Genomic DNA, 24,433 nt, shown 5'->3' on the forward strand with positions numbered 1-24,433 from the left:
TTCTTAGCTAAGTTATATTTCTCATATTTCTTTATTTCTTATATTTTGTTTTGTTTTTTCTTTTTCTTGTATTTTGTACACCACAATTGCTTCCTTTAAAAATGTCCAGGCACAAGGACTAGACTGAAAATCACTGAATAAGGAGTCAGTGTCCAAGGAAAATCTTTAAAGACCTTCAGAAAGCCTGGAGAACTTTAAACATTTTTTTAAGGAGTATGGAAAAAATAACATATTTGGTCAGTCATGGGAAAGTTAGGATTAAGGTGCAAATTTATGTGTTGCAAATCATTTTTGTAGGTTGTCACCATTAGTTGTTTTTTTCATAATGTGGCTTAGAAAAATTTACTTTTAATCCCGTTAATAAACCTGGTAAAGTAGCCATATACTTAAAAAGATCTATCAAACACAAAACACACTCATTCTCTTTGTGACACTCGTGTTTATTTCATTCATCAAATCATTCTGATTTACAAGCACATGAATAAGATGCTATAGAAGAATGATGTCACTGTTCTGAGGACATGAATATTTGCATGTATTTGTATTGTTGTTGCTCTGCTCATGTCATTTATTAAGGAAACGTCTCCATTTTTTTTGTATTATTTATTATTATTTGTTGATTCATACACTCAGCGGCCACTTCATTAGGTACATCTGTTAAACCACCCCATACTGTTAATGTGTCATCAGCCAATTAGGCCAGCAACTGAATTTAGGTGTGTAGCATGGTCAAGATGACCTGCTGAAGTTCAAACAAAGCATCAGAAGGGGCACTTTTTCTATTCTAACTGATCACTCAAAGCAATTTTAACTACAGACCCCAATTATACACTGATGGATGAATCTGGGCCAGATTCAAAGTTCAAACCTATATGACTGGCCTATTTAAATTCATAAAAAAAAATATGACTGACAGTCCTGCTCAGATGTTTACAACACAGGTAATGTTTAAAAAATGTCCTTCCAAATAGAGTCTTTGTAATGTAACAGACAGACGCTTCATCTACTCAACTTTAGATTAAGGTATATTTTTCAAAATTCAGTTTAGTTGAGCTGAGTTTAGTTTAATTAAGGCCCATTTACTTTTAAATAGTTAAAACTGAAGTTTAAAGTATAGCTTGTCTTAACAATTATTATTATTGTTGTTGATGTTGTTGTTATTAGTATTAATAGCACTATGTTTTGAGGGAATCATTTACTTACATTCCTTTCTGTTTTTGGAAAATAGATGAATGATAGATAATCACATGAATGAATTCTACTTTCCTCACACATTAAATCCAAATGAGTTTCATGGTGGTTGGGTGTACTAGTTTGGGAGAACAGTTCCGCCCTGCGTAGCACTGACAGGTAAAGTTTTCAGCCCAGGCACTGAGGTCAGCAGCAGAAGGGAGGCCAATAGCCACATACTTCCTATCAGCTTGTATGATGTGGAAATGGGTGGGGTTTAGGTGCAGGTAGTGGCGAGAGTTGTTGCTCTTCCGGACACAGCGGCCCTTCCCCTGACACAAGACTTCGCTGCAGAGCTTGGCGGCTGCAGTCACATTAGCAATGTAAGGGTTCAATGTGGATCTCAGGTACTTGGACAGAGCATCACAGGACGCCTGCAAAGACAGGAGTTTATATGAGAGGTTCAGGTGTTCAAAAAGTATGTACAAAAAAAATCTTAGAACTTCAAGATGAATGTCAGCTAAAATATTTTATTGGGGTAATTAAAGTCCAAATAAAACATATTGCTTAATGGATGTTTGTGTCCAAAGGAGGAACGTCAACTGGACTGAGAACACGGATAGTGGCAGTAAGACCATCTAAATGGTCTGTTTTATTATTAATTAGAATTTGCATTCAGTTGTGCCACTTTAAATTGGTTGTAAGACAATAAGATATTGTGATTGTGTGAACATCAAATGACAAGAAAAAGATATACCAAATCAAAAAGCGGCTGCAGCAAATGAAGCTGCAATACCTCTTTCACATGTCTGGTAAACACAGATAAACAGTCACAACTGTTAGTTCCTCTTAAGAGAGGAAACAAAGGCATGTTAATTATTTGTTGATGCAAGGCTGGCCAGTTGTGTTCCTGTTTTCAGACCTGTGAAGAGTTACTAATATAGAGTTTTTATGGCTAAAGACAAATGCAGAAACTTCGGGTGGCTCGTGTGATACTTGAAGTCTTTTCTCTTCTCATGAAACAAACAAACACTGGATTTGCAATGTTGAGAAGGAATCACATTGCTCAGCTGGTAGATTTTTAATGCTGACGTGTCAATATTGTGTTGAGTTAGAATATCCCTTAATGATAGGAGATCTGATCAAAACATCCAGTAAATATCAGTAAGCTGTGAATTACCTTGTTGTTGTAGTCTCTGGCACCTCCCCATATTATGACCCCAGAAGCTCCAAGTGCTGCAGACTCTCCGATCGTGCTGATTAGATCTCTCTGAAAGAGCAGGAACGAAACTTTTTTTTTTAAATAAAAAGGCTCAAAGTAATTTAATGCCCTATCCTCGAGGCCCCCAAAACACCCCCCAGCTTCTCTCTCATTCACATCTTTTAGAATCCAGTATAGAAAACCTATAGATAAACCTTGGTAGAGTTGATATAAGGTACTACAAACTGTTCAAAGTGAATGAACTCCAAACCTTCATCACATTAGAGTTCTAAATTGAGGCCTTCATTCTCCTTTCAGAGCAGTATTAATTGATGTTTTTATGTCATTTTCAAAAGTTTTTAAAACATAAATCTTCATTTGTTGAGTTGTTTTTCTGTTGTGTTCTTGTGAATGCTTTTTGCTCTTACGTGAGAAATTTAATAACTATTTAGGTTCAAATGACAAAACCCTCATGTGATGGGCTGTTTATTGTAATCATAAAGATGAAGTGAATGATGTGCATAAATGTGATTTTAACACAAACACTCACCCTGGTCTGAAACTTTGTGGTCTGATCCCGGTACAGTGGCCTGCAATAGACATAGACTGGCATAACGTAAGGACGTTTAGGCAATGCTGCCACCCTCAGAGCCTCAAGAACACGGTTACGAACAAAGAGCGCAGCCCGGGGAGAGTTCCTCAGATTCTGGTGAAGGTAGACTGATGGGAAGAGAGCTGTGCTGCGTTCCCACAACCAAAGCATCTGGTTGTTCTGCTTGTGGGTCTTGTGGGAGCACTCTCCCGTGTAGCCAAGCTTGTTCCATCCATAGTTGTAGCAATCAGGAAACAGGTAGAAGCCCCATCGGCGGTTTGGACGCTCACCAGTACCAAGGCTAATGGTTTTTTCCATGAAGTGACGTCCAGCCCGCTGGAACTGTTTCTTTGCCAGTTTAAGAATTTGCTCTAATGATAAAAACGGGAGCATCTGCAGGGTACGACTGATGGACAATTTCTGATAAATGCGTTTTGAACCCCAGTTCTGGTCCCACAGGGGGCGCCAGGATTCCCAGTCAATGACAGCCAGCCCAGGAGAAGAATCCTGGGAGATGTAGTGATTTATTTGTTTTTGGGCTCTGGCCAGGTGCTCTGTCAGGTTGCCATTTTGGGGGACCCCACCGCTGTAGAACTTATGCTTGACAGAATCAGCTCTAGGGTAATGACCAAGGCGGTCCTCATAGAAGATGGTGAGAAACTGGCCTGGCACAGCTGCGGGTGTCGTCACTGACTGGAAGGCTGCAGTGTCCAACGGGATGTGAAGACGTTTACAGTGCTCGACTGGCGCGTTCCATATAGCCACAAAGGAATGGTTATTGATGAGCGGTGGCTCAGTTGGAGGTAGGGCAAGGGCTAAGGTGATAGATCCAATTACACAGAAGCCAACAGAGGAGAAGAAGGATGGGGCCATGGTAATAGGTCTGGACAAGCAGGGCAGACAGTGGATAAAAGTCAGCAAACATCAACATAAATCACAGCTATTTTTGACAAACTCTGTTTTCTCTTTAAAATAACCAAACTCCGTCTTCTTAAGATGGGCTAAAAGTGGGAACTTTTGATCACATTTGAAGTTATTTGAAATATGACTCTCGGTGAAAGATGACTTCATAATTTTTACATCTCAAACAATTAATGGAGAAAACAGTTATTAGATGCTCTATTAGATCATCAGTGGATACAAAATAGTTCTGAAAGAGCTCCACTTGAAGCTGCAAATGTTAAATACTACTTTTATAATATGAATATAACAGGACACAAAGCTGTTTCTGCAGTTAGAATGTAAGATACTTCCTCCATTATTATTTTATGTGTGTGTGAAAGAGAAATATGACATAGCTCTGCTACATGCATGCTCTGTGCTCAGAGCTTAAAATGTCAGCAGTGGCCCCAATTTATGTAAATGATCATTATCAGCAAAACAGGGAAAATTAGAAAATTTTAGGTGCTAGAACGTACACATAAGTGCTTGGAATGATGAACCAAATCTCGAAGTTCACCCAGTGGCTGAACAATCTGCTCTATTCACCTACAGTAGTGTAAGGACACTCCCTGCGTGTTCAGAGTTCAAGTTCACTTGCCTAATCATCATCTGTAGGGGAAAATTTATGAAAACAGACTAATTGTAGTCCCTAACAATTTCATATGTTCATGCCATAAACTTTTATTTCATTATATATTTAAAAAATATTCATATTTATGACTAATTCTAAACAGCATATCATTTTAAAAATGATATTGTGTAGGAGAACTGAACATGTTATCAAGTCATGACTCGAAATGCCATTAATACACATTCTAAAAAATATTTAAAAAAATATGATTTATTTAATTTTAGTGTGACTTACTGATCTCTAACCAGGAACAACAACAAAATAGATTTGGCCTTTTGGACTGAGTCCTTTGCAGTTCTTCTTTTTCCTCTTGATCAATAACCATTTATACTGACAAAATTAACTTTTTGTTTGTGGATGATACTATTTGTAAGCAGCAAAATAGTCATTTACAGTGGATTTGGAATGATAAAAGTGCTAAATAATGATATAAAATAAAGATATTTGTAAAACCTTCCTTCATATTTGGTGTTCAGATAGAGCCCTTGTGAATGTGAATACATATGTTAACTACATTCTGTTTTTGATGTCCTTTTTGCTCATCCTGGTAAATCAATATAAAATTATAAATAAAATAAATATAAAATGACTCAAGGATTTCGCAGTATATCTGTAAACAAATTGTCCACATTTTAAAAAGATCAAATCTTTTTAATAATATCCTTTATCTTACAAGGTTATCTCACTATTCTTTTCAAATCAGTCAACATTTTTTGAATATAATAGTGTTTTAGCTCCTACCTGTTGCTGTCTTCAGTGGCTTGTCATAATACTTCAGTGTTTCTCAAGTAATTTTTTTGCTGTTTCATATGTCAGAGGAAACAGTTTCTTCTCTCTGGTAGATCCTTATCTAATTAAAATACTAACTGGTGAGTGGTTTTAGGGTGTCAGGTTAGAATAAATGATGCAAAGAATTTGGAAACAGTTTTGGACAAATACAATCAACACTAAGATAATTTAGTGAAAAAGGTTTTTAAAAAGTTGCATATTTGCAAGATGAAAGTAAAACTCAGAGTGCATGAAAAACAGAATGGTAACGAAAGTTAAAAAATAAACAACACAAGTTAAAACAACAACAACAGCCTGGTTCATGCATAATATTTCTGGTTTGTACTGATTTATCACAAAAATGACACGATGATGGCAACATGTTTTTCATACTTTAGCTTTGTGTCAATTTCATTTGTAAATCAGGAGATTGTAGTGCATATAGTATTTTAGTTACTTAAGCCTTCAGAGTTTTGACAACATAAATTAATCTTATTTTAACAGAAAAAGTTATTTAAAGTCAAAACTTTTCTGTATAAAAACATATTTGCATACTTATTATTACTTATTACTAAATATTCCGAAACATTTTCTTCGTTCTTTAGAGTTTGTCTCTTAAAAAAAAAAAAAAAAAAAAAGATTGGATCCAAAGATTGGATCTAGCTGGGACTTGATGTTTGAGTTAAAAGGGCCTCTGAGCAGAAAATATTCTTGCCAGGGCAGTCATCTCACACCAGTGACTCATCATTATCATTAGTTCAGCCTTCTGTTCCTTTTTCTCACTAACTGGGTCTGAGGTTTAATGACTGACTGTAGAAAAGGTAGTCAACGTTTTTCAAGACACAGTTTTTTCATTGTTTGAAAACCTAATATAAAGACAAAGATAAATAATGTCAACGGAACGTGAATCTGCCCCATCAGATTCATATCCAATCTGATCTGGATCAGTAGATGATCCAGTTGGCTGCAACTCAACTCACTAAGCGGAAGATGTTTCTTTGTTACTTCCCCTGAACTCATCACTTTATGTAATAATGGCAGGAAAAGGAAGAAACACACTGTAGCTTTGGAAAGTGTTTATTAGCAGTGCATTTACAGTCAGGTAACATTTTTCATGTGTTGCATACTCCTTGTTACATATGTAGTTTACAATCTTAAGATTTAATAAAGAATACAGTGACTACAGGAAATTTACAATTGCTACACAAAGTCTGAAGTAAAAGCCTAAAAACACTAACCTAAAGGCAGGCTTGAGCCGTCCATGTGACGTGCTTCATTGTTGCTTAATGTTAAATACTAAAATTTATTGGAGTACCCCTTCTACCCCTGTTTTCTTCTGTCTCTTTGACTACATAAGCAACATAGGCTGCCTTTTCATCAGCTATTTAAACTGCAACAAACTGCCAACTTCTCCAAAGGTAATGTTTCAGGTTAGTGTCATTACTCAATACTGTTTGTTCACTCTGAATGTAAAGCAAACTTTAGGGGATTGATTTCATTTAGAAAAAGTAACAACATTAAATTTTATTATCTAATGACTTTGAGCCAATGACTTGAGAGCCACCATCTACCGGAACCAAATTCCTTGTATGTGTCTGCACATATACTTGGCCAATAAACATGATTCTGATTCTGATTCTTTAAACTGTTTTTGTTAGGAACAAGGATACCGAATTAGAAGATTTTCTTACATTGTGTTATGATTGGTAAAATCAATAAATTCCTAATACATTAATGAAAGTTAGACCATCTACAGTTTTATTACTGAACAAACAGTATTTGCTGATGGAGGCTGGTTCTAAAATGATAAATGGTGAATAGATATGACAACTTTGTTTTGTCAACTTTGGCATCGTAGTTATAAGTATGCTTTATACTTGGAATTATCCAAAGAAAAGCACTTTGGGGGACACAGAGAGAGAGAGACTGAATAAAGAGTTTCACGAGAACCTGAGGTATCAAAAAACTGGTAAACTTTGGTAAAAAGGTGAAATTAAAGGACCTCAGTTTCCAGAGGCTGTGTCTGTCAGATATAGTTTGTGCCATCTCCTGCATCCAGTTGAGTGCTTCCTTGCACTTGGAGTTGTACATTCAGAGACAGTAGCCATTTACCAGTCACACTGAGATGAAGTAGAATCAAATACAAAATCCAGAGATCAATAATATAAAAAGTCTTTCTGTTCTTCAGGGTAACAAACCCAACAGAATGTATTCTGAAGTTAAAAGCAGCTATATGCTGCATCCTAACAGGCTCCAAAACGGTTTGTGACATCTCCTGGAAAGACTACAAGTAATAAGTAACAATACAAAAATATAAATTTGTACATATACCGCAAAGTATAGTAACAGTTCATTCAAGGTATTGGAAATAAAGGATGTCTTTAAAAATGCATCAAGTCTTTGTAATTGTGCTCCTATATATGTATGTGCAGTATTGTATTTTGAGCAGCCTTTGGTTTTTGTGGACAAAGCAAAACGGAGGATCATCATGCGACAAGCCAGCTCTGCCTTTTTTCATGAACTATAAGGCATTTCACATGATTTCTCTGCAATATGAGTTACAATGAATAAATTCAAGCATGTATATTGGCTGTGCAATTCCATTTTTCCTTCTGTTTCAATGGGTACACTGCTGATTTAGGCCACAAATAATGTTTAGTCCGAATAAATGAATAATTGACTGACAGGCAATCATTTTCTGATTGGGTAAAATGTTTTCATGAGACATGTTTTCTGCATGTATTGTATTTCAGGTGGTATTTTGCAACTGTTTATAGCACATTTATCAAACAGCATCAGCAAGACGTTCCTATTACTGCAATTAGCTTTATGGTGCATAAAGTCAAGTTTATGTCAGTATCCTTGGATAAAATAAAAAATACATTTTGAATTAGAACATTATATTTACTGCAGTGTTGACATGTCACATCTACCCGCAGCTAAATTGAAACTAACTTTCTCTTTTGAAGCCATCTTCAAACATATATCTTTACTAATAATAAATTCAACAGGAGCAACAAAGTTAAGTGATGGCTGACGCAAGTTGGCGCTGCTGCACTCTCTCCTGCCTCCTGCTGTTCATCCTGTTCATCCTCCCACTTTGTCCTCTTCTTGTCGTGATCTTCGTACTCTTCCTCTTCCTCCCATGGCCCTTTATCTTCTCTCACTTTGTTGATGCTGTCGCAGTTCTCACCATTGTGGCCCTCATAGCAGTGGCAGCGGAACCTCTCCATTAGTAGCTGCTGTTCATGCGGTGAATGCCAGCCATTCACAGTAAAGTCCCCATCCTCAGAGGGATGGATGCGGTAACTGTCAGCACTTAGGTGGAGGTAATGCCGGGCGTGGGGGTCCCGGCGGATGCAGCGGCCATTACTCTGGCACAGGAATTCACTGCAGATTTCTGCGGCCCGTGTCACATTGGTGATGTACAGACCCAAGCGGTGGCTTAGGAAGGACTTGACGTGGGTGCAGCTGTGCTGTGGAAACAAGGTGAAATTCGTAATAGCTTATATGATACTACAGCCAAAATTTTGAGTTTAGTGGCTTCACATCAAGTTCTGCTTTAAACCCAATGATGAACCAGACTCACTATGACAAAGATTCGCCAGTGCCTAAATATAACCTTAAAATGAAAATGTATAGGTTGGAATGGAGTGGCATCCTCACAGATTCTGATTCCTCATGGATGATGAAAGAAACTTTCAATTTCAGCAGAGGTTGAAATAATTATTTCCCCCCACTGTAAAGCAACTTGAAGAGACTGTTATTGTCAACTGGCTGGAACAATATAAATAAAACTGAACTAAAATGAACTGAATTCCTAAAGATGTGTTAGGAGCTTTATGTATAACATCGCTGCACATTAAAAATATTAATCACAAACGTCAGAAGAGCATATGCATGCACAGTCACCTCTTGTGATTTTGTTAGATGTTCATAAATAAATCTCCATATGCACCAGCATATATGATGAAAACATACTATAAATAATTTTACTTTGTTAATGTAGGGCAAAGACCACCTACCCTGGATGAGGTCAAATTTAAATCTCCCCAGATGACAAATCCTGCAGTTCCCAGTGCAGCACTCTCCCCTATGGTGTGGATCAAATCGTCCTACAGGAAAAATACAGGTAAACCATCACATCACATCACACATGTCTGTCACCATCACTACCACGCCACCATTTAAGGCAGGGATCTCAAATTATTGATGGCGAAGTGATGATGAAGTAGCTGAAGAAAAAAAAATAAAATAAAAGAACAATAAAATAATACAAAGGTCAACATATTTGAACATTGAATTTTTAATACTGCTTGGACCACACTGCAGTGTGGTCCAAGTGTTACAGTGTTAGTAACAGTGTTTGTCAGTGTTACAGTGAGAAACTGGTTATGTTGTGCAAAGCTCCACAAGATCATACTTCAAAGAAATTCTTTAAATAGCCTTCTTCTTTTCAAAGACATCAGCTGTTAACCTGCCGAATCAACAGATCATCCTCAAACATTTGGTTTTCCCTGAACCTCCAGTAGATGGCAGTAGGGAGCAGACTCAGAGTATAGCCTGACTGTTTAAGCACATTGTTACTGAAAATGATGTTTACTGCATACAAAAATTAATAATTATATGACAATTAATTTGAAGGGGTGGGTTGCAAGTTTAACTATTACTAATATGCAATCATATTAAGAATTACAGAAAACAATATTTGCTTTTTGACTTTTTCTTTGGAACATCAGGATTGGTGATTTAAATCTTTAAATTGAGGCCAAATGATGATTGTTTGCCAGTCATTTGAACACACAAAATTACAACATTTTCCACTATAAAATGCAGAACTGATCCCTTTGTCACATTGTCCCACATTGTGTTTGTGTGTCTGTTAGTACTCTGATGATTCCTTGTACTTTGATTCCTTGTTCCTATCCCGTTAGGGTTTTATTTATATATTTTTTATTAAAGCTGCTTTTGTAAGTTGACCTCATTTCCAGAGTCTTGCATTTGGGTCTATATTTGAAGCTTGGTAATGCACTAAAATTGACTGAGAAGATTAAAGTTTCTCCAGGATCTTTAATCCTGTCTTCTGTGAAGTATATCACAAAGGCTGCCATTCATATTTTAACACAAGTTTAACATATTTTATTCCAGCCCTACTGATTTTGATGAATGTGTTGTCTCTATTGATGCTGAAAAAGCCTTTGATCGAGTTGAGTTTGAGTGTCTCTTCTTCCACAGATTTTGTTCTGGAGCAAATTTTATGGTTTGTTTTTTTGAGTGGCACAGAAGTGTAATAACTTGCTTCAAGGACCTTGTCATAGCCTGGAAACTGGCATCATTTAAACAACTTGCTAATACAATCTACCACCATCACACTTTTTAAGATGCTTGCAAGCCAGGCACTTTATTTGTTTCCAGATTTCAGGCTCAAGTCCTCTACCGAGGCCAACCATACAACTTTATCCAACCAACAGAGGGCTGATCTCCCTGCTTTACAGTAAAATGTTAAACTTGACACATACCTCAAAATGTTATGGGAAGAAGATTTAGACTTAGGCCTCTGTACTCACAACTTGACATCATTATGTGCCCGCCACTGTTAATCCAGTTCAAAGTGGTGCATGGAGCCCACTTCTCAATATCCAGATTATCTTCTATCTATCCTGAAATCACTGCATATTGTGATAGATGACAAACTGCTGAAGCTTCACTGATCCATGTCTGTGGCTCTATATTTTTCTACCACTAGTAAAATCCTGCTTTTTTTCTAGTCAAACGTTTTAGAGACCAGTATGGAACAGGACTGCACAGGTGCCAGTACTGTTACATATACAGTATAAGGAGCCTTAAGTCAATGTGGAGGCTGAAACATATTTTCCTTTGCGGCTACCGCTGCTGTACTTTTTATCCCTTCCAACCTTTATCCTCTGACTCATTCTGACTTAACTAAGGTTTTGCTTATGTGTGCCAACCACCTTTTGCATGCATCCTAAAATGCAGTTCAAATAGGAAAGAATATGTTCTGCTTAGAGGTTTCGATTCACATTTATTCATAAGACTGAAAATCAGAAAATTCAGACATTGCCTAAAGTTCTTGTTGTATGGTTTTGGAATTTTAAAAACCAAAAAGGCTATTACATTTTAAATTATCTTTTGAAAATGCATGTTGTATTTAATTAATCCACAATTTTTTAATGGATTTTTGATCAGAAGGAAGGAAACAGCACAATTGTCTTTTATTGTCTAAGGAATGCAGTGGTTTTGATGTCATACATTTAAGACATATAGTGAAAGTGGCCAAGAAAAGGAAGGTACTAATTTAAATTCTGATGTTATGTCATACTCCGCTGAGCTTATTGAATTTGAGCATGAACCTCCTTTAATTTCTCAGGAATTTTGCAGAGGTTTGTGATGAAACTTAGCACACGTATTGTGTGGGTATCCAAAAAGAGGAACTCATTGAGTATTTCATGTCAACTATCAAAGAAGATTTTTTAAATGCATTTTTGATATATCATCATGTTTAACTGACTTTGTTCAGAATTGAACCAGCAGTTAAACATGGTTCGGGCATCTGACAAGGATGCCCCCTGGGTGCCTCCTGGGTGAGGTGTTCTGGGCATGTCCCACTGGGAGGAGGCCCCGGGGCAGACCCAGGACACGCTGGAGAGATCATATCTCTCGGCTGGCCTGGGAACGCCTTGGTGTTCCCCCGGATAAGCTGGAGGAGGTGGCTGGGGAGAGGGAGGTCTGGGCTTCTCTGCTTGGGCTGCTGCCCCCGCAACCCGGCCCCGGATAAGTGGAAGAAAATGGATGGATGGATGGATGGATGGATGGATGGATGGAAGTTCAGAATTGTCATTTATGTTTAAAATAATTTTACAGTCCAATAAATCTGGCAAGATTTGAATGACTTTCCCATAGAAGTTAATCATGAATGAGGAATTGCATTACCAGTCAAATTCAGAAGACAAATGAAAGAACAACAAAAAAATATTCTATTGGTTCTATTTTGTCTTAGTTTGCCCAAGATAACATGCAACAAGGCCGACCTACCACCCCTAAGCTGCCACAGGGTGAGATGGGATTCATCCTGGACAGGTCGCCAGTTTGCAACAAGACTAATGTAGAGACACAGACGACAATTAATTAAGCTATTAACCTAACCCCACTAACTGCATGTCTTTAAACTGTGGCAGGAAGCTGGAGTACCCAGAGAGAGCCCACACAAGTATGGGTAGAACATGCAAGCTCACACAGAAAGGCTCTAGCCAGAAGGACTAAAACCCAGAACCTTCTTCCTGTGAAACAACAGTGCTAACCACTGTGTTATGGTATGTCATAGTGCTTTAAATAACAATTTAAAAATCAATAAAAAAAAATGTAAATGAAATATTGGGGAAAAAAATAAATTGTAGGTTGGATTTTTTTGTTTTTGTTTTGTTTTTAGGTCTGCTTCAAAATTCAGATAAAACTGAGGCTATTGTACTCAGCCCTGAAAATCTTTGTGTCTATGGCATGGTACGGCTGGCATTACCTTCTCCGCGGTAATGGAGTGGTTTCTGACCATGATATCTCCTTCAATGCACATAAAACACAAATTTAAAACTACTCTATAATTAGAAACATGTCTCATTGTGATGCTGAAAAACTAATTCTTGCATTTATTACTTATAGGCTGGACTACCGCAGTTGATTATTATCATATTTTCCTAAATGCTCTCTGAAAAGCCTTCAGTTGATCCAGAAAACTGCAATAAGAGTAGTGGCAGCGACTATTTGAAAGAGCATATTTCACCACATACTACTATATCTGTCCAATGGAGCATGTTGCTCTAGCCATACTTGTGGTTCTTAGGGTAGATCCTTCAGCTTTCAGGCCTTTCTTCTGTGGAACCAGATCCCAGTTTGGAATCAAGGATTATTGTAGGGTCTATCTTACAGTACAACGTATTTTGAGTTGACTGTTGTTATGATTTGGTGCTTTGTAAATAAAACTGAACTGAATTGACTTGAATTGAATTGGAGCAGGTAACCCTGAACCCTCCCTTAGTTATGCTGCAACAGGCATAGGCTGCGGGTGATCTCTTTATTTAATTATTAGTTACTATAATCTCTGTATCTCTTCCACAGTGTGTCTTTTGTCTCACTTCCCCTCACCTCAACTGAAGGTTTCGTTTTGACAAAAGGGATTTTTCCTTCCCACTGTCGGCAAGAGCTTGCTCATGGGGGTCATCTGATTATTGGGGTATTATCTTACACTGTTAAGGAACCGTTGTTGTGATTTTGTGCCATAAAAATAAAATTGAATTAAAAGTATCCCTGTGAAAGGAAAACGAACTACTTTGTTGCATAATGGAAATTTTATCCAGAACACACAGTAGAAAAAAATATATAATATTTTGGTAAACTTTGCTCTTACTGTAGTGAGAAAGTTGAGGGCCTCATCTCGGTAGCCCAGCCTCAGGTACACATAGGTGGGAAGGTCATACTCCTTTGAGGTCAGTGAGGCGACTCGGAGCGACTCTCTGATCCTGTGCTGGGTGAAGTGCAGGTTGCTGATGCTGTTGCTGTGATGCTTCCTGATTGTGACAGAGGGATAGAGGGCCATGCTGCTGTTCCATAGCCACACCAGCTCGTCATTCCTCAGCCTCTCCAGCAGGGGGCAGAAGCCTGTATAGTTCTGATCATGCAGGTTGTAATTGTGGCAATCAGGGTAGAGGTAAAAACCCCAGAGGGCACTGGGCCGGAGCTGTCTCCCCAGCTGAATGGTTTTTAGCATGAACATCTTGGCACTTTTCTCAAACCTCCGCCGTGCCAGTTCTTCCACTTGTGCTGCAGTCACGTTGATGTATGCTTTCTTGGTTAGCTCCTTTGATTTGCGTCTATAGATGTCCTTTTTGTGCCAATTACGACTCCACTGAGGTCGCCAGAACTCCCAGTCAATAACAGCCAGGCCACGAAAGTCCTCTGCAGGTATGAAGTAGTTGATGTCCTGGTGGGCTTTGAACAGATGTCGGTCCAGGCTGCAGTTTTGAGGTAGGCCACCAAAGACGGCTTTGCCATGTGGGGTGTAGTGAGGGTAGTAGCCCAGCCGGTTGGCATAGAAAATTGTGACGTTCTGGCCTGTCCAATCAGCACGTGGGCTTCCCTGGATGTGGAATAGGTGGTTAATGTTGGTGGTTATGTTGTACCTGAAGGTGCACAAGTCCAGTGGAGCATTCCAGGCAGCAATGAAAGGTTTTCGGCCAATCAGAGGCAGTTTGGCAGGTTTCTGACCAAAAGCTGAATGAAATAGCAAAATCAGCCAGGAGCAGGTGAGCGCAACAGGTACAGCATGGTGGGAGGAGGATTCCCCAAGTACTGGCACAACAGGCATTCTGGGATTCAGAAGGTGCAGCTGTCAGTCATCCTGACAAAGGGAAAAGTGACAGGGAAAAAGAAAAACAAATGAAAAACAAAACTCAGACATTTTTTTCATCTGTAAGACTTTTTTTTAAAATTATTATTTATCTATTGTTTCACCTTTGTAACCTGCATGAAATTTGTTGTATCATCTGTCTAATGAAAGTTACAATAACAAAATAGTAAAGGTAAGGATGGCTACAAAACAAAGCAACGCAGAGCAGGATAGTAAGATTTTCTCTGGGGATTTTTCATATATTTCACGTGGCACCACTTTGGGTCCTGACCTCAGAGTTAAGAGACTCTGTTTTCACATATAATGCAGCATTTCACAAAACTGACAGAGACTTTTTTATGTATAAAATGTTGCAGTACATCTGGTAAGCTCTCCTAAATTTCATTTGCCCTGACTGTTTTTATATTGTTTGGCAATTTTATTGAAGTCACATTTGATGAGCTCAACAGTTCTTCTGAATTAACAATGGTCTGGTTTAACTGTTTATTTCATCTTTCAACACAATAGAGGATCGTCAAAGCTTCAACATCTGACTTTATGAGTGTGCGTGTACATGGAAATTTGCTGTGTTCAAGTCTTGATAATATGTTGCATTCACTCAGTTTTGACATTCTACATTATTTACTCTTGGCCTTTTACTCTTTCCAAAATACATAAATGATTAAAAGGATTTGCATGGTATGAGTCAGAGGTCACATAGACTAAGTCAGTTGACACCAAGGTACATGGACTTCTGCTAGACAGAGCACGGCTTTTCTGTGCACATGTATTCTCCCCTTACCATAACTGAAGCCTCAAGCTGTAATGACAGGTCTTCCTTCCAAATGTCTCAGCAAGTTTCAGTGTTTGCTGCATCCCAACTTTTTCAAGCAAACATCCAGTCACAGAGCAGAGACAACAATCAGATGTCTGAAACCTGGATGTTCAAAAAAATTTCATTTGAATTTCTTCATTAACGAAAATGCAATTTATTTATATGCTATTTATTTATTGATTACCCTTTTAGTCATCTAGTGTGTGAGCAGCTTACTGGCTGAATGTTTAGTAAAGTACTAATGGCAGACAAGAGGTGATCTTATTTGCTGAATATGGTTTGAATTTTGAACTAGTTATAATTGTAAAATATTTTATGCTAAAAAATATTTGAAAAGCATTCTGTTTTTTTTTTTTTTTTCAATAGTCACCCCAAGAACCTTTATATTGTAAGGAAAATGCCCTACAATAATAAAGAGAGAACCCCAACATTCAGAAAACCCCCTATGAGCAAGCACTTGGTGACAGTGGAAAGGAAAAACTCAATTTTAACAGGAAGAAAACTCCAGCAGAACCAGGCTCAGGAAGGGGCGGCCATCTGCCATAATCGGTTGAGGGTGAGGCGAGTAAGACAGGACAAAAGACAAACTATGGTAGCGAGCAAGGAATGAATAATAACTAATGATTTAATGCAGAATGTGGTATTAACACAGAAGAAAAACTCATTGCGGCACACCATTAGAAGCAGCCGATGCCTTCTGTTTACTAAATCCAAATTAGGACGTGGTTCCACAGAAGTGGGGCCTGAAAGCTGAACTGAAAATATGTGTTAATTTACCTGTTATTGGTTTAGTTAAATAAATGCATTCAGCTTATATCTAATTACCTGTTATGGCATCAAACATTCAGGAACTTTTTGTAAAGAATGTTGTATAGTACATATATGACAAATGCAAGAAAAACAAAACGCCCCTTTGTCATCATATAATAACCCCTTAGTGATTCACTATATCTATATTATATCATTCAAGAGCATGCTGTTAAACAGTGTCACCAGTTAGTAAAGGTATTAACTGGGACAGTGACCAGCTTTCAGCAAGAACCTGTGTTGTTTTCTGTTTCTTTTTTTTTTTTTTTTTTTTTTTTTCTAAATGACATCAGAAACAGCAGTATGCGACATTACGTGATGGCAGAGCTTCAGTTCATCCTTTGCCTTTTTTTTTTTTTTTTTTTTTTTTTTAAATAAATAGGACAGGGGGAATGAATGAGAGAAAGAGGGGGAGAGAAAGAAAGAAAACCAAAGGGGAGAAGAGACGGTGAGAAGGGGGGGGAAGAGAGAGAAAAAAAAAAAAGAACTCCTGGGTCACCTGTATGGAGAAAAAAAACAAACAAACAAAAAAAAACCAAACAGAGGAGACAGCAAACAACAAAGAGCAACATAATAATAGAGAAAACAAAGCACCATCACAATAAACTAGCTAGCCATAGATATCAATATTTACTAAGTAATAAACGATATTGTGCAGCACGCAAGATAGACAGCGCACAGTGTGCTTTGAGGCAGCAGCCAAGAAAGCTTTAGTCCGCGTCTGTGAATACCCATGTGTGCATACCTGTGTGGATCAGCATGCTTGCATTCCAAAGGTTTCTCCATGTAATGATCTGCTAGGGAGTGTGGGGGGGCCACAGCCCCGTCCTCCAGGGTGTGAAGCGGGTATGGAGGAGATCAAAACTCCAGACATCCAGAGGCCCCCAGAACACAAGAGACCATGGAAGACCAACAGAGGGGCAGCCGCGCCACTGTTCCAGTAAGAGCTGAGGAGAGTCCCAGATGAGGGCTCGCCCAGCAGCCGCGGAGCAGAAGTCAGGGGCAGTTGCAGTGACGCGCCCGTGAGCTCCGCCGGCCCCCAGCTGTGCCTGAGTGACCGAGCCCCAGGCCGAGAGGCCGGGGGCACCCCACCTCCAAAGGGGGCCGAGCGAGCCCCAGGCCCCAGGCCCCGACAAGCGGCCGCCAAGGAGTGAGCCAGTGTGTACCCGGACGCCCACCCCCAGACACAAAGAACCACCAACACACCGACACCTGAGGGAGTCCGCCACCGGCAGGGGAAGTGGTGGTGGGTGGAGATAGGCCTCCAAACCTTGGAGGGCCTGAGGTGTCCCCAGAGAGGTGGCGTCTGATACCCAACCTGACATATAGACACAGACATACGGGCACACACAGACACAAACATCCATTCCCACCCTCATGCTCTCATATGCACTTACTCCACACTCAACCAACGTGGAGACAGACATAAAGAGACGCTGTACACACAATCACACTCCCCAAGCGTACTCTACAAACCGGGTCTAGGTACCCTTGCCCCTGGAGGGGGGAACTGCACCCAGACCCAGGTGGTGTTACCCTTTTCCCTGCGGTGGGGAGAGGCAGACCACCCCGACTCCGCAGCAGCAGGGAGGCCCCACACCCCAGACCGCAGTCGGACGGCCAACTCCTCCTACTAGCCCTCCCGCTCCAGCAGGCCGCAGAGAATGGGGGTGGGAGAAGACTCCAAACCTCCCTCCACCCGCTCATTGTAGTGTTGATGCATATGTGTTCTAAGGTGCAATTAAAACCCAGGAGGGCATGGAGCTACCTGCCAAGGAGCAGCAGGTAAGCGCATAGTCCCTCCTGCTAGCCCTCAATGACTAAGTGTATTTAAAATTGAGAGGTGGGCAACGACGTCAGGGGTGAGGTGTACACCCTGATGGTAATTTGGACTCCGTGATGGTGCCCACCCCCAAGATCCTATATGTATGTGTAATGAGAGTGTGAATAATGTGAATGTCTAAGTTGTGGGATAAAATTGAGGCAGAGGCAGCCAGAAGGGGACAGGGGGGGGGGGGGGGGGGGGGGGGGTAGCCTCCTCTGCACCCTGGTGACATATCCCCACTCCAAGGCCCTGCATGTGTGCATTCTGGCTAGAACAGGCCAACATCAGCCTGGCAAAGGCTCCAATCTGGCCCTTTGGATAGCTTTTGAAAATGTGGAGGAGGGCATATCTTTTGGACTTTTAACTGTTTTTAAAAAAATAAATTTTACTGTTTGTCCTGCTGATAAAGACCCTCCCCACAGCCATTCATACTGCAGCAATAAAGTCAAATCAAAGTGGGTTGTATGTGGCCCCCCAATATATGATAACCTTGATAGCCCCAGTCTAGAAGTTTGGATGTTAAATTGTTTACTTTTTCACATAACATTTTCTTTTACAGAATGATATGTGATAAAGTAATGGTGTACATATGACATACGTTTGTTACAGAGACCGTTTTGTGACCATTTTGTGAATTCCTGTTATTAAAGCTCAAGGTGAGCATTTCGCATCACCAGCTTATTTACACCATGGTAGCAGTGGTAACTGAGAAGCTTGGCTACAAGGTTAACAGTGCAAAGGAGCAGTACCCTTCATGGAGGAGGCTAGAAACCAGGCTGAAGGTAGCAAGGCGTGAAGTTATCTAACTAAGTTATCTAAAGGGATGGCTAAAATGTTCAAGCAAGGTGCCCATAGCTGAGGTCTTAAAAACCGCCAAGGAAAGACTCACAGCCTTGGCCAGCCACCTGAAGAGGTATACCAGAGAGACAAACGCCAGGAAAATAAACAAACTGAGCCATCCAAGGTGTACTCTCAGTGGCAGAGGAACAGTATAACAACCAAGGCTGGAGAAGGAACAGTACTGGATGGGCATTTGGGAGAAGGAGTAACAGAGAGTTTGCATCCTTTCCAAAGTTTCATGTGTTCCTTCCTATGCTGAAAATACAACCTGAGGCTGTAACGAGTCCTGTGTAATTAATATAAATCTTCTATTTTATCTTCTCACTGGTGTTCTTGAGATATAATGATACAGCTTTTTATATTTTGTTCTCTTATATGGAAAGTTTTTTTTTCTCCCTCACTTTCAGTTTTGCTCAACACACAATATGAGAATCAAATTACTTTCCTTTATTTTTGCAGTCAGTTTCTCTCTGTATTCATTTGACTGCACTTACTGTTAGCAATTTAGTTTTTAAAGTTCACTATACTGTAGAATTACAGTAAATGCATGGATGATTTGATCAGAGGAATGTTAGTGATTATTCTCTTTGTTAGTTTTTGTTTTGAGCAAAAAGGTTGAGCTGATTCAACTCGGTTTTATTTGACTTATATAGCACCAAATCACAACAATTAGCTTCAGGTGCTTTATATTGTAAGGTAAAGACACTACCATATTAAGAACAAACAGAGACAACTCTGACATCATGTGATCCCTTATGAGCAGTGGAAATGAAAAAACTCCCTTTTAACAGGGGTTTCTTTTGTTTGTGTTGTTTCAATGAATGGGACGAGAACAAATTCATCAACTAACACAAGCAAGCTTGATTGACAGTCTAAGTTCACCATTGATGGTGAGCTGAACTAAGCTTTCATATTCTCCACTAAGTGGTCCTTATCACGATAAATGATGAAGGAGAAGCCACCGATTAAACATGCTGGAATTTATATTCAAAGTCTGGCTTTATGTCAAAATAAATTATTTATCCAGAGTAGCTCCGAACCACAACCCGGTCTGGCATTGATTAAGATAAGAGTTTGTTGGTGTCTGTGGTCCTTGTGGACTGGCTCCACTCATTCAACAAATATTGTACAAGAAGGTATAAGAATGTCTAATTTTCAGTGATTGTAGGAAAATTTGGGTGAATATGACCTACAGTTGCCAGTGTCTGAAATTTTGGGTTTATGGGAGGAATGTTGACATAAAGTGGTATAATTTGCAGTAACTTACTCTTTTGTAAGTTCATATACAGTTTTGGAAGAATGGCAATTATTATTTTTGGTGAGTCATCTAGGTTTTGCTGTACAGCCTCCACAACCCTTGTGACCTCAAAGAAGCTAATTTCACACCTCTGTAGTGGACCTCAGAAGTAAATGCTACTCCCTGTGCGAGGTGTTTCTAAAAGAGGACAATGTTCTGAAAACAGAAATGTGAGGAGAGGGAGACTCATTTCCTGCTTTTGATGCTTGGGAACTGAGCCAAGTTCCCTGTGGGCAGGGCAGAGCAAAGAGTCGAAATAAAAGATATTCTGACATACACCGTCTGTCACATAAATATGTCTCGGCGCCAACTAAACATCGCCAAGTCACATTACTGTTCTTCAGTCAGATTCAGAAAGCTTTTAACATTGCAGGCTTCCTATCCGTTGGTTATGTCTGATTAAGAAGCAGACCTGATTTTAAATCCAACTTCCGAACTAATAAAATGGCCTCAATAAAACAGTTGAATAAAGAAAAAAATAAACATCCTTACTAAATTAACCTACATGTGTATGTAGAAGTAGAATGGGAGACAGATCCTTCAGCTTTCAGGCCCCTCTGCTGTGGGAGCAGTTCCCAGTTGGACTTGAGAGACAGACACCCTCTCTACTTTTAGGATTATGCTTTAAACTTTCCTTTTTTGACAATGCATATAGTTAGGACTGGATTAGCTGACTCTGAATTCTCCATTAGTTATGTTGCAATAACCCATAGGCCATTTGGGTTAGGATTGGGCACAGGGTTTCCCATGATGGACCAAGTGATTCTTCTTCAGTCACCTCTTTTCACTCACCATGTGCTTATACACCACTTTTTATTCAGTCATTAGTGTTTCATCTGGCTGTCTCCCACAGCAGGTTTTTTGCCTTGTTTTCCTCCCCTCGCTGCTTACCACTGGCAGCAGATGGCCACCTTTCCCTGAACCCGGTTCTGCCAGAAAACTGAGAGAGCTTTTCTTTTGCACTGTCACCAAGTGCTTTTTCATAGGGGGTCATCTGATTGCTGGGGTTAACCTTACAATATATAAAACCTTGAAGCAACTGTTGTTGTGATTTGGCACTATTTGAACGAATTGAATTTAGTTCACTTAATGGATAAAAGGTCTAGGATGTCAACTGGTTTTAGGTGTAATCAAACAAACCTTTAGGACAAAAGGGTTCAAAGAAATGAAATGACAGTGAAATGAACGGCATTAACAATTCTGATCAACCATTTATAGAATCTGACAGAAAAGACACGTCATTCCAACCCAGAACAAGCCTGATGCGCAAGACTCAGGCTCATGACGGGAATCGTCTTCTTAAAAGCTATTGAAATATTTGCTACAGTATAGCGTCTTGCAGTTTATCATCTTTATACAGTGTACTGTGTACAAACGTGAGAGTTGTGTAACAAGTCTACCCAACTGATTTTGTATTGTATTTTCTCAAACTGAAAGTGGCCTTGCAGCTCGTCTCTGCTATCATCTCTACGAGCACTCAGTAACACGACTCTGCCTCAGAATTTTCCACGAGGCACAAAAAAGCTGGTCCAACCATGTTAACCAGAGGAGCGAGAGAAGCCTTTTAACACATGTTATTGCTGAGCAAATGTGGTCCTGATTCCAGAAAACAAAAGCTGGAAAACAGGAACTACCAAAGTTGAAATTTGTACCCCCAGAGTCTATGGCTCATTGTAAAGAATTCTGGTTTAGGCCATTTCTGCTTTTGCTTCATTTTCCAGACCTGGAAGCTACTTTCATCTTTTATAAACAGTCTAATGGTAGCTACCATCCCATCAGGTGTCACCTGGGCCCTGTACTATTAAACCAGCTCAGCATGCCCAGGGTTTCTTTCTGTTATCTGGATTCACTTACTATGACAACAGCAATCAGGCAAGTGTTCACACAAATGTGATTATCAACTTAGGTGAAACCAGTTTCCCCTGTGTGGTAACATGAAATGTATGGCAAATGCGCGACCAGTCATATTAATGGTTAAGCGCTGCAGAGTGGAAATATTTGAAGAGGTTAACATAATACTAACTCAAAGCAAGCGCAGCAGTGTAAATGTATTTGACAGGAAAATCACTGCACAACAATTTCTGTTAAAAGCTGCAAGAACGTATCAAATCAAAGCACTTTAGGTGCTTTGATCAATAAGACTGGAAAAGAACTGCTGTGTTAAAAACATTTAGCCTGTTTGAGACCAGGAAAGGAAGCCGACACAAATGCCAACTGTGTAAGCTTCCAGACCTATCAATATCACAATTATATGATTATATTATGAGAGAATTTGAATGGATTATAATCAAATATTCAGTAAATTAATGTTTAAAAGAAATTTTTAGTTTTCATTCTTTCAGTATGTCAGAAAGAATAACTATAAAAACAATAGTCGATAGTAGGTTTAATCTATGCTCAAATTTGAAATAAGGTCAGCAATTACAGTATAGGTGTATGGTATAGGTGAGTATCCAGCTGCTTTTAGTAACAACACTTGAAAACTGTGCTCTCTCTTGTTGTCAGGTATTCTTGCTGTGACACTTTATGAGTCAAAGCATCCTTAAAATGGGATTTTATTACTGCCTCTGTTACAGCTGATGCACAGCTTGTGCCTGTTGGGTAAAATCTCCACTCAGATGCTTAAGAAATTTGCTGCCGTGCATCTGATTTCTCAATGGGGAAAAACTCCTCACTTTGAGGGTTATTTTTTAACATTGAGCCAACATTCCTTGGATGATTGGGCACTCCTATCCTCCTCCTCCCCTTCCTGCATCACCCAGAGCATTCACCAAGGGTGGCTGCTTCCCTCAGGGTTTAAAAATACTTTTATCTTCCTCTTTGTGCAGCAAAACAAAAGGTCCCAGAAAGGCATGATCTTTCAGCCTGATAAAATAAAAGTTTTTAACAGTTATCCGGTGAAAACATGCTAAGGGTGTAAGAGCTCACCTATAGATGCAGGAGTCATGGTGGCTGTCTGTGCTGCATGCTTGCATTCATTCCTTCTTGCAGTCTGAAATACAAGCCAGCCATCTGCACTTATATACAGCACAGAGAGGAGACGAGAGGGAGGAGAAAGTGTGACTACCACAACACAGTGATTAGAGAGCAGAGAGGGAAGGAGGGAGGAGGGAAGAGAGGCACAGAAACAAAGGAGAGAGAGTGAGGGTTTAAATTCGTTAGCTTGTAGAGCTCATCAGATGTCTGATCCTCCCTGGAAAAAAAAAGTCAATTCATCCACATCAGTCAGTCTAGAACACACATGTAAACAAAAATGTCATCAACTGTCTGTGAGAAAGTCTGACCAGATCTAATCTCACTTTTTTGCATATGAACTTTACATTCAATTAAAATAAATAAAATAAGTTGTCCCTTGCATTTTTTACTCGAATATATTAGTCTATACGTAGTATTAACATCATATAAAGATGGATACAGCTTCTGGGTGTGAAAAATGAAACCACGTTTGCACTGTCTTAAACCTACATTATTTTTAATGGCATTTGTGTTATATTGTACAACAGTGTGCCGCCTACTTCATGTCTCAGCGTAACGGCCTTTGTTGAACTAAAGGCTCCTTCTTGCCCTGCTGGAGCTAGAACACCAGAATCATGTTTCTCCTAAATGGGTTCACCAAAAAACAGATGCCTTGTTATAAATGAGCTGAGACTAATTTGGTTCAGTTACCAGAAGGTTGCTGAATCAATCCAAGCTCCTGCTGTACATGTGCATGTATCCTCAGGCTGAGTGTGTGTGTACCAAAAACAAATAATCAGTTACAAATAACAGCACTGTATGAATGCCTGTTTGACTGGATCAGTGAAAACTGTAGAAAACTGTTTCAGAGACCAGTGCAGCATAACAGATGTTTGTATATTAGCAATTACAAATTTGAAGGAGATATCTTCTGACATATTTTTTTATCACCTAGGAACAATTTGTATTAGAGCCTTGATTTTTTTTTTCTTGACTTGCTCACCAAAGTAAAAGAAAATGTAGGCCCGTGTTTAGAAACAGTACCTATGTTTTAAAATTAAGTGACTTCTAGCAGTTGTGCACGAAAGGGTGTAAGAATAATGTGTTCATTTTTCTCTGGCAAATTCTGAAGAAATATGTAAATATGGACTTTTTTTTAGAGCTCTGCTTTAG

The 24,433-nt window shown here is 39.4% G+C and overlaps 2 protein-coding genes across 4 annotated transcripts; both read right to left on the bottom strand.

Moving 5' to 3' along the window:
• Positions 1 to 430: 430 nt before the first annotated feature.
• Positions 431 to 9,419, bottom strand: spam1 (sperm adhesion molecule 1). The gene is made up of 4 exons (XM_004556272.3): positions 9,330 to 9,419; positions 2,922 to 3,846; positions 2,351 to 2,440; positions 431 to 1,604 (listed from the first exon to the last, which is right to left on the bottom strand). The coding sequence occupies exons 2-4, from the start codon at positions 3,834 to 3,836 to the stop codon at positions 1,275 to 1,277; spliced, it is 1,335 nt and encodes a 444-aa protein (XP_004556329.3). The 5' UTR covers positions 3,837 to 3,846; positions 9,330 to 9,419; the 3' UTR covers positions 431 to 1,274.
• hyal4 (hyaluronidase 4) lies at positions 6,366 to 23,313 on the bottom strand. 3 transcript variants are annotated; one of them, XM_004556270.5, is made up of 5 exons: positions 23,234 to 23,289; positions 15,504 to 15,638; positions 13,724 to 14,713; positions 9,330 to 9,419; positions 6,366 to 8,780 (listed from the first exon to the last, which is right to left on the bottom strand). In XM_004556270.5, exons 3-5 carry the CDS (start codon positions 14,678 to 14,680, stop codon positions 8,280 to 8,282), a joined length of 1,548 nt encoding a protein of 515 aa, XP_004556327.1. In that variant the 5' UTR covers positions 14,681 to 14,713; positions 15,504 to 15,638; positions 23,234 to 23,289; the 3' UTR covers positions 6,366 to 8,279. The 3 variants fall into 3 exon arrangements, with proteins under 3 accessions (XP_004556327.1, XP_004556328.1, XP_076742266.1); XM_004556271.4 differs by lacking the exon at positions 15,504 to 15,638 and having other exon boundaries at positions 23,234 to 23,313; XM_076886151.1 differs by lacking the exon at positions 23,234 to 23,289 and having other exon boundaries at positions 15,504 to 16,604.
• Positions 23,314 to 24,433: the final 1,120 nt, after the last annotated feature.

Source organism: Maylandia zebra, linkage group LG7 (genome assembly GCF_041146795.1).
Source record: "Maylandia zebra isolate NMK-2024a linkage group LG7, Mzebra_GT3a, whole genome shotgun sequence".
In the NCBI taxonomy this organism is placed as follows: Eukaryota; Metazoa; Chordata; class Actinopteri; order Cichliformes; family Cichlidae; genus Maylandia; species Maylandia zebra.

What these genes read in the sequence shown, in the direction of transcription:
- spam1 (XM_004556272.3), bottom strand. Translation starts at nt 3,836, where the DNA reads ATGGCCCCATCCTTCTTCTCCTCTGTTGGCTTCTGTGTAATTGGATCT. An exon ending in CCACAAAGTTTCAGACCAGG is followed by an intron (nt 2,441 to 2,921) that starts GTGAGTGTTTGT and finishes CTGCTCTTTCAG; the next exon opens with AGAGATCTAATCAGCACGAT. An exon ending in CCAGAGACTACAACAACAAG is followed by an intron (nt 1,605 to 2,350) that starts GTAATTCACAGC and finishes CTGTCTTTGCAG; the next exon opens with GCGTCCTGTGATGCTCTGTC.
- hyal4 (XM_004556271.4), bottom strand. Translation starts at nt 14,680, where the DNA reads ATGCCTGTTGTGCCAGTACTTGGGGAATCCTCCTCCCACCATGCTGTA. An exon ending in CCCTCAACTTTCTCACTACA is followed by an intron (nt 9,420 to 13,723) that starts GTAAGAGCAAAG and finishes TTTTTCCTGTAG; the next exon opens with GACGATTTGATCCACACCAT. An exon ending in TAAATTTGACCTCATCCAGG is followed by an intron (nt 8,781 to 9,329) that starts GTAGGTGGTCTT and finishes TTGTTTCCACAG; the next exon opens with CACAGCTGCACCCACGTCAA.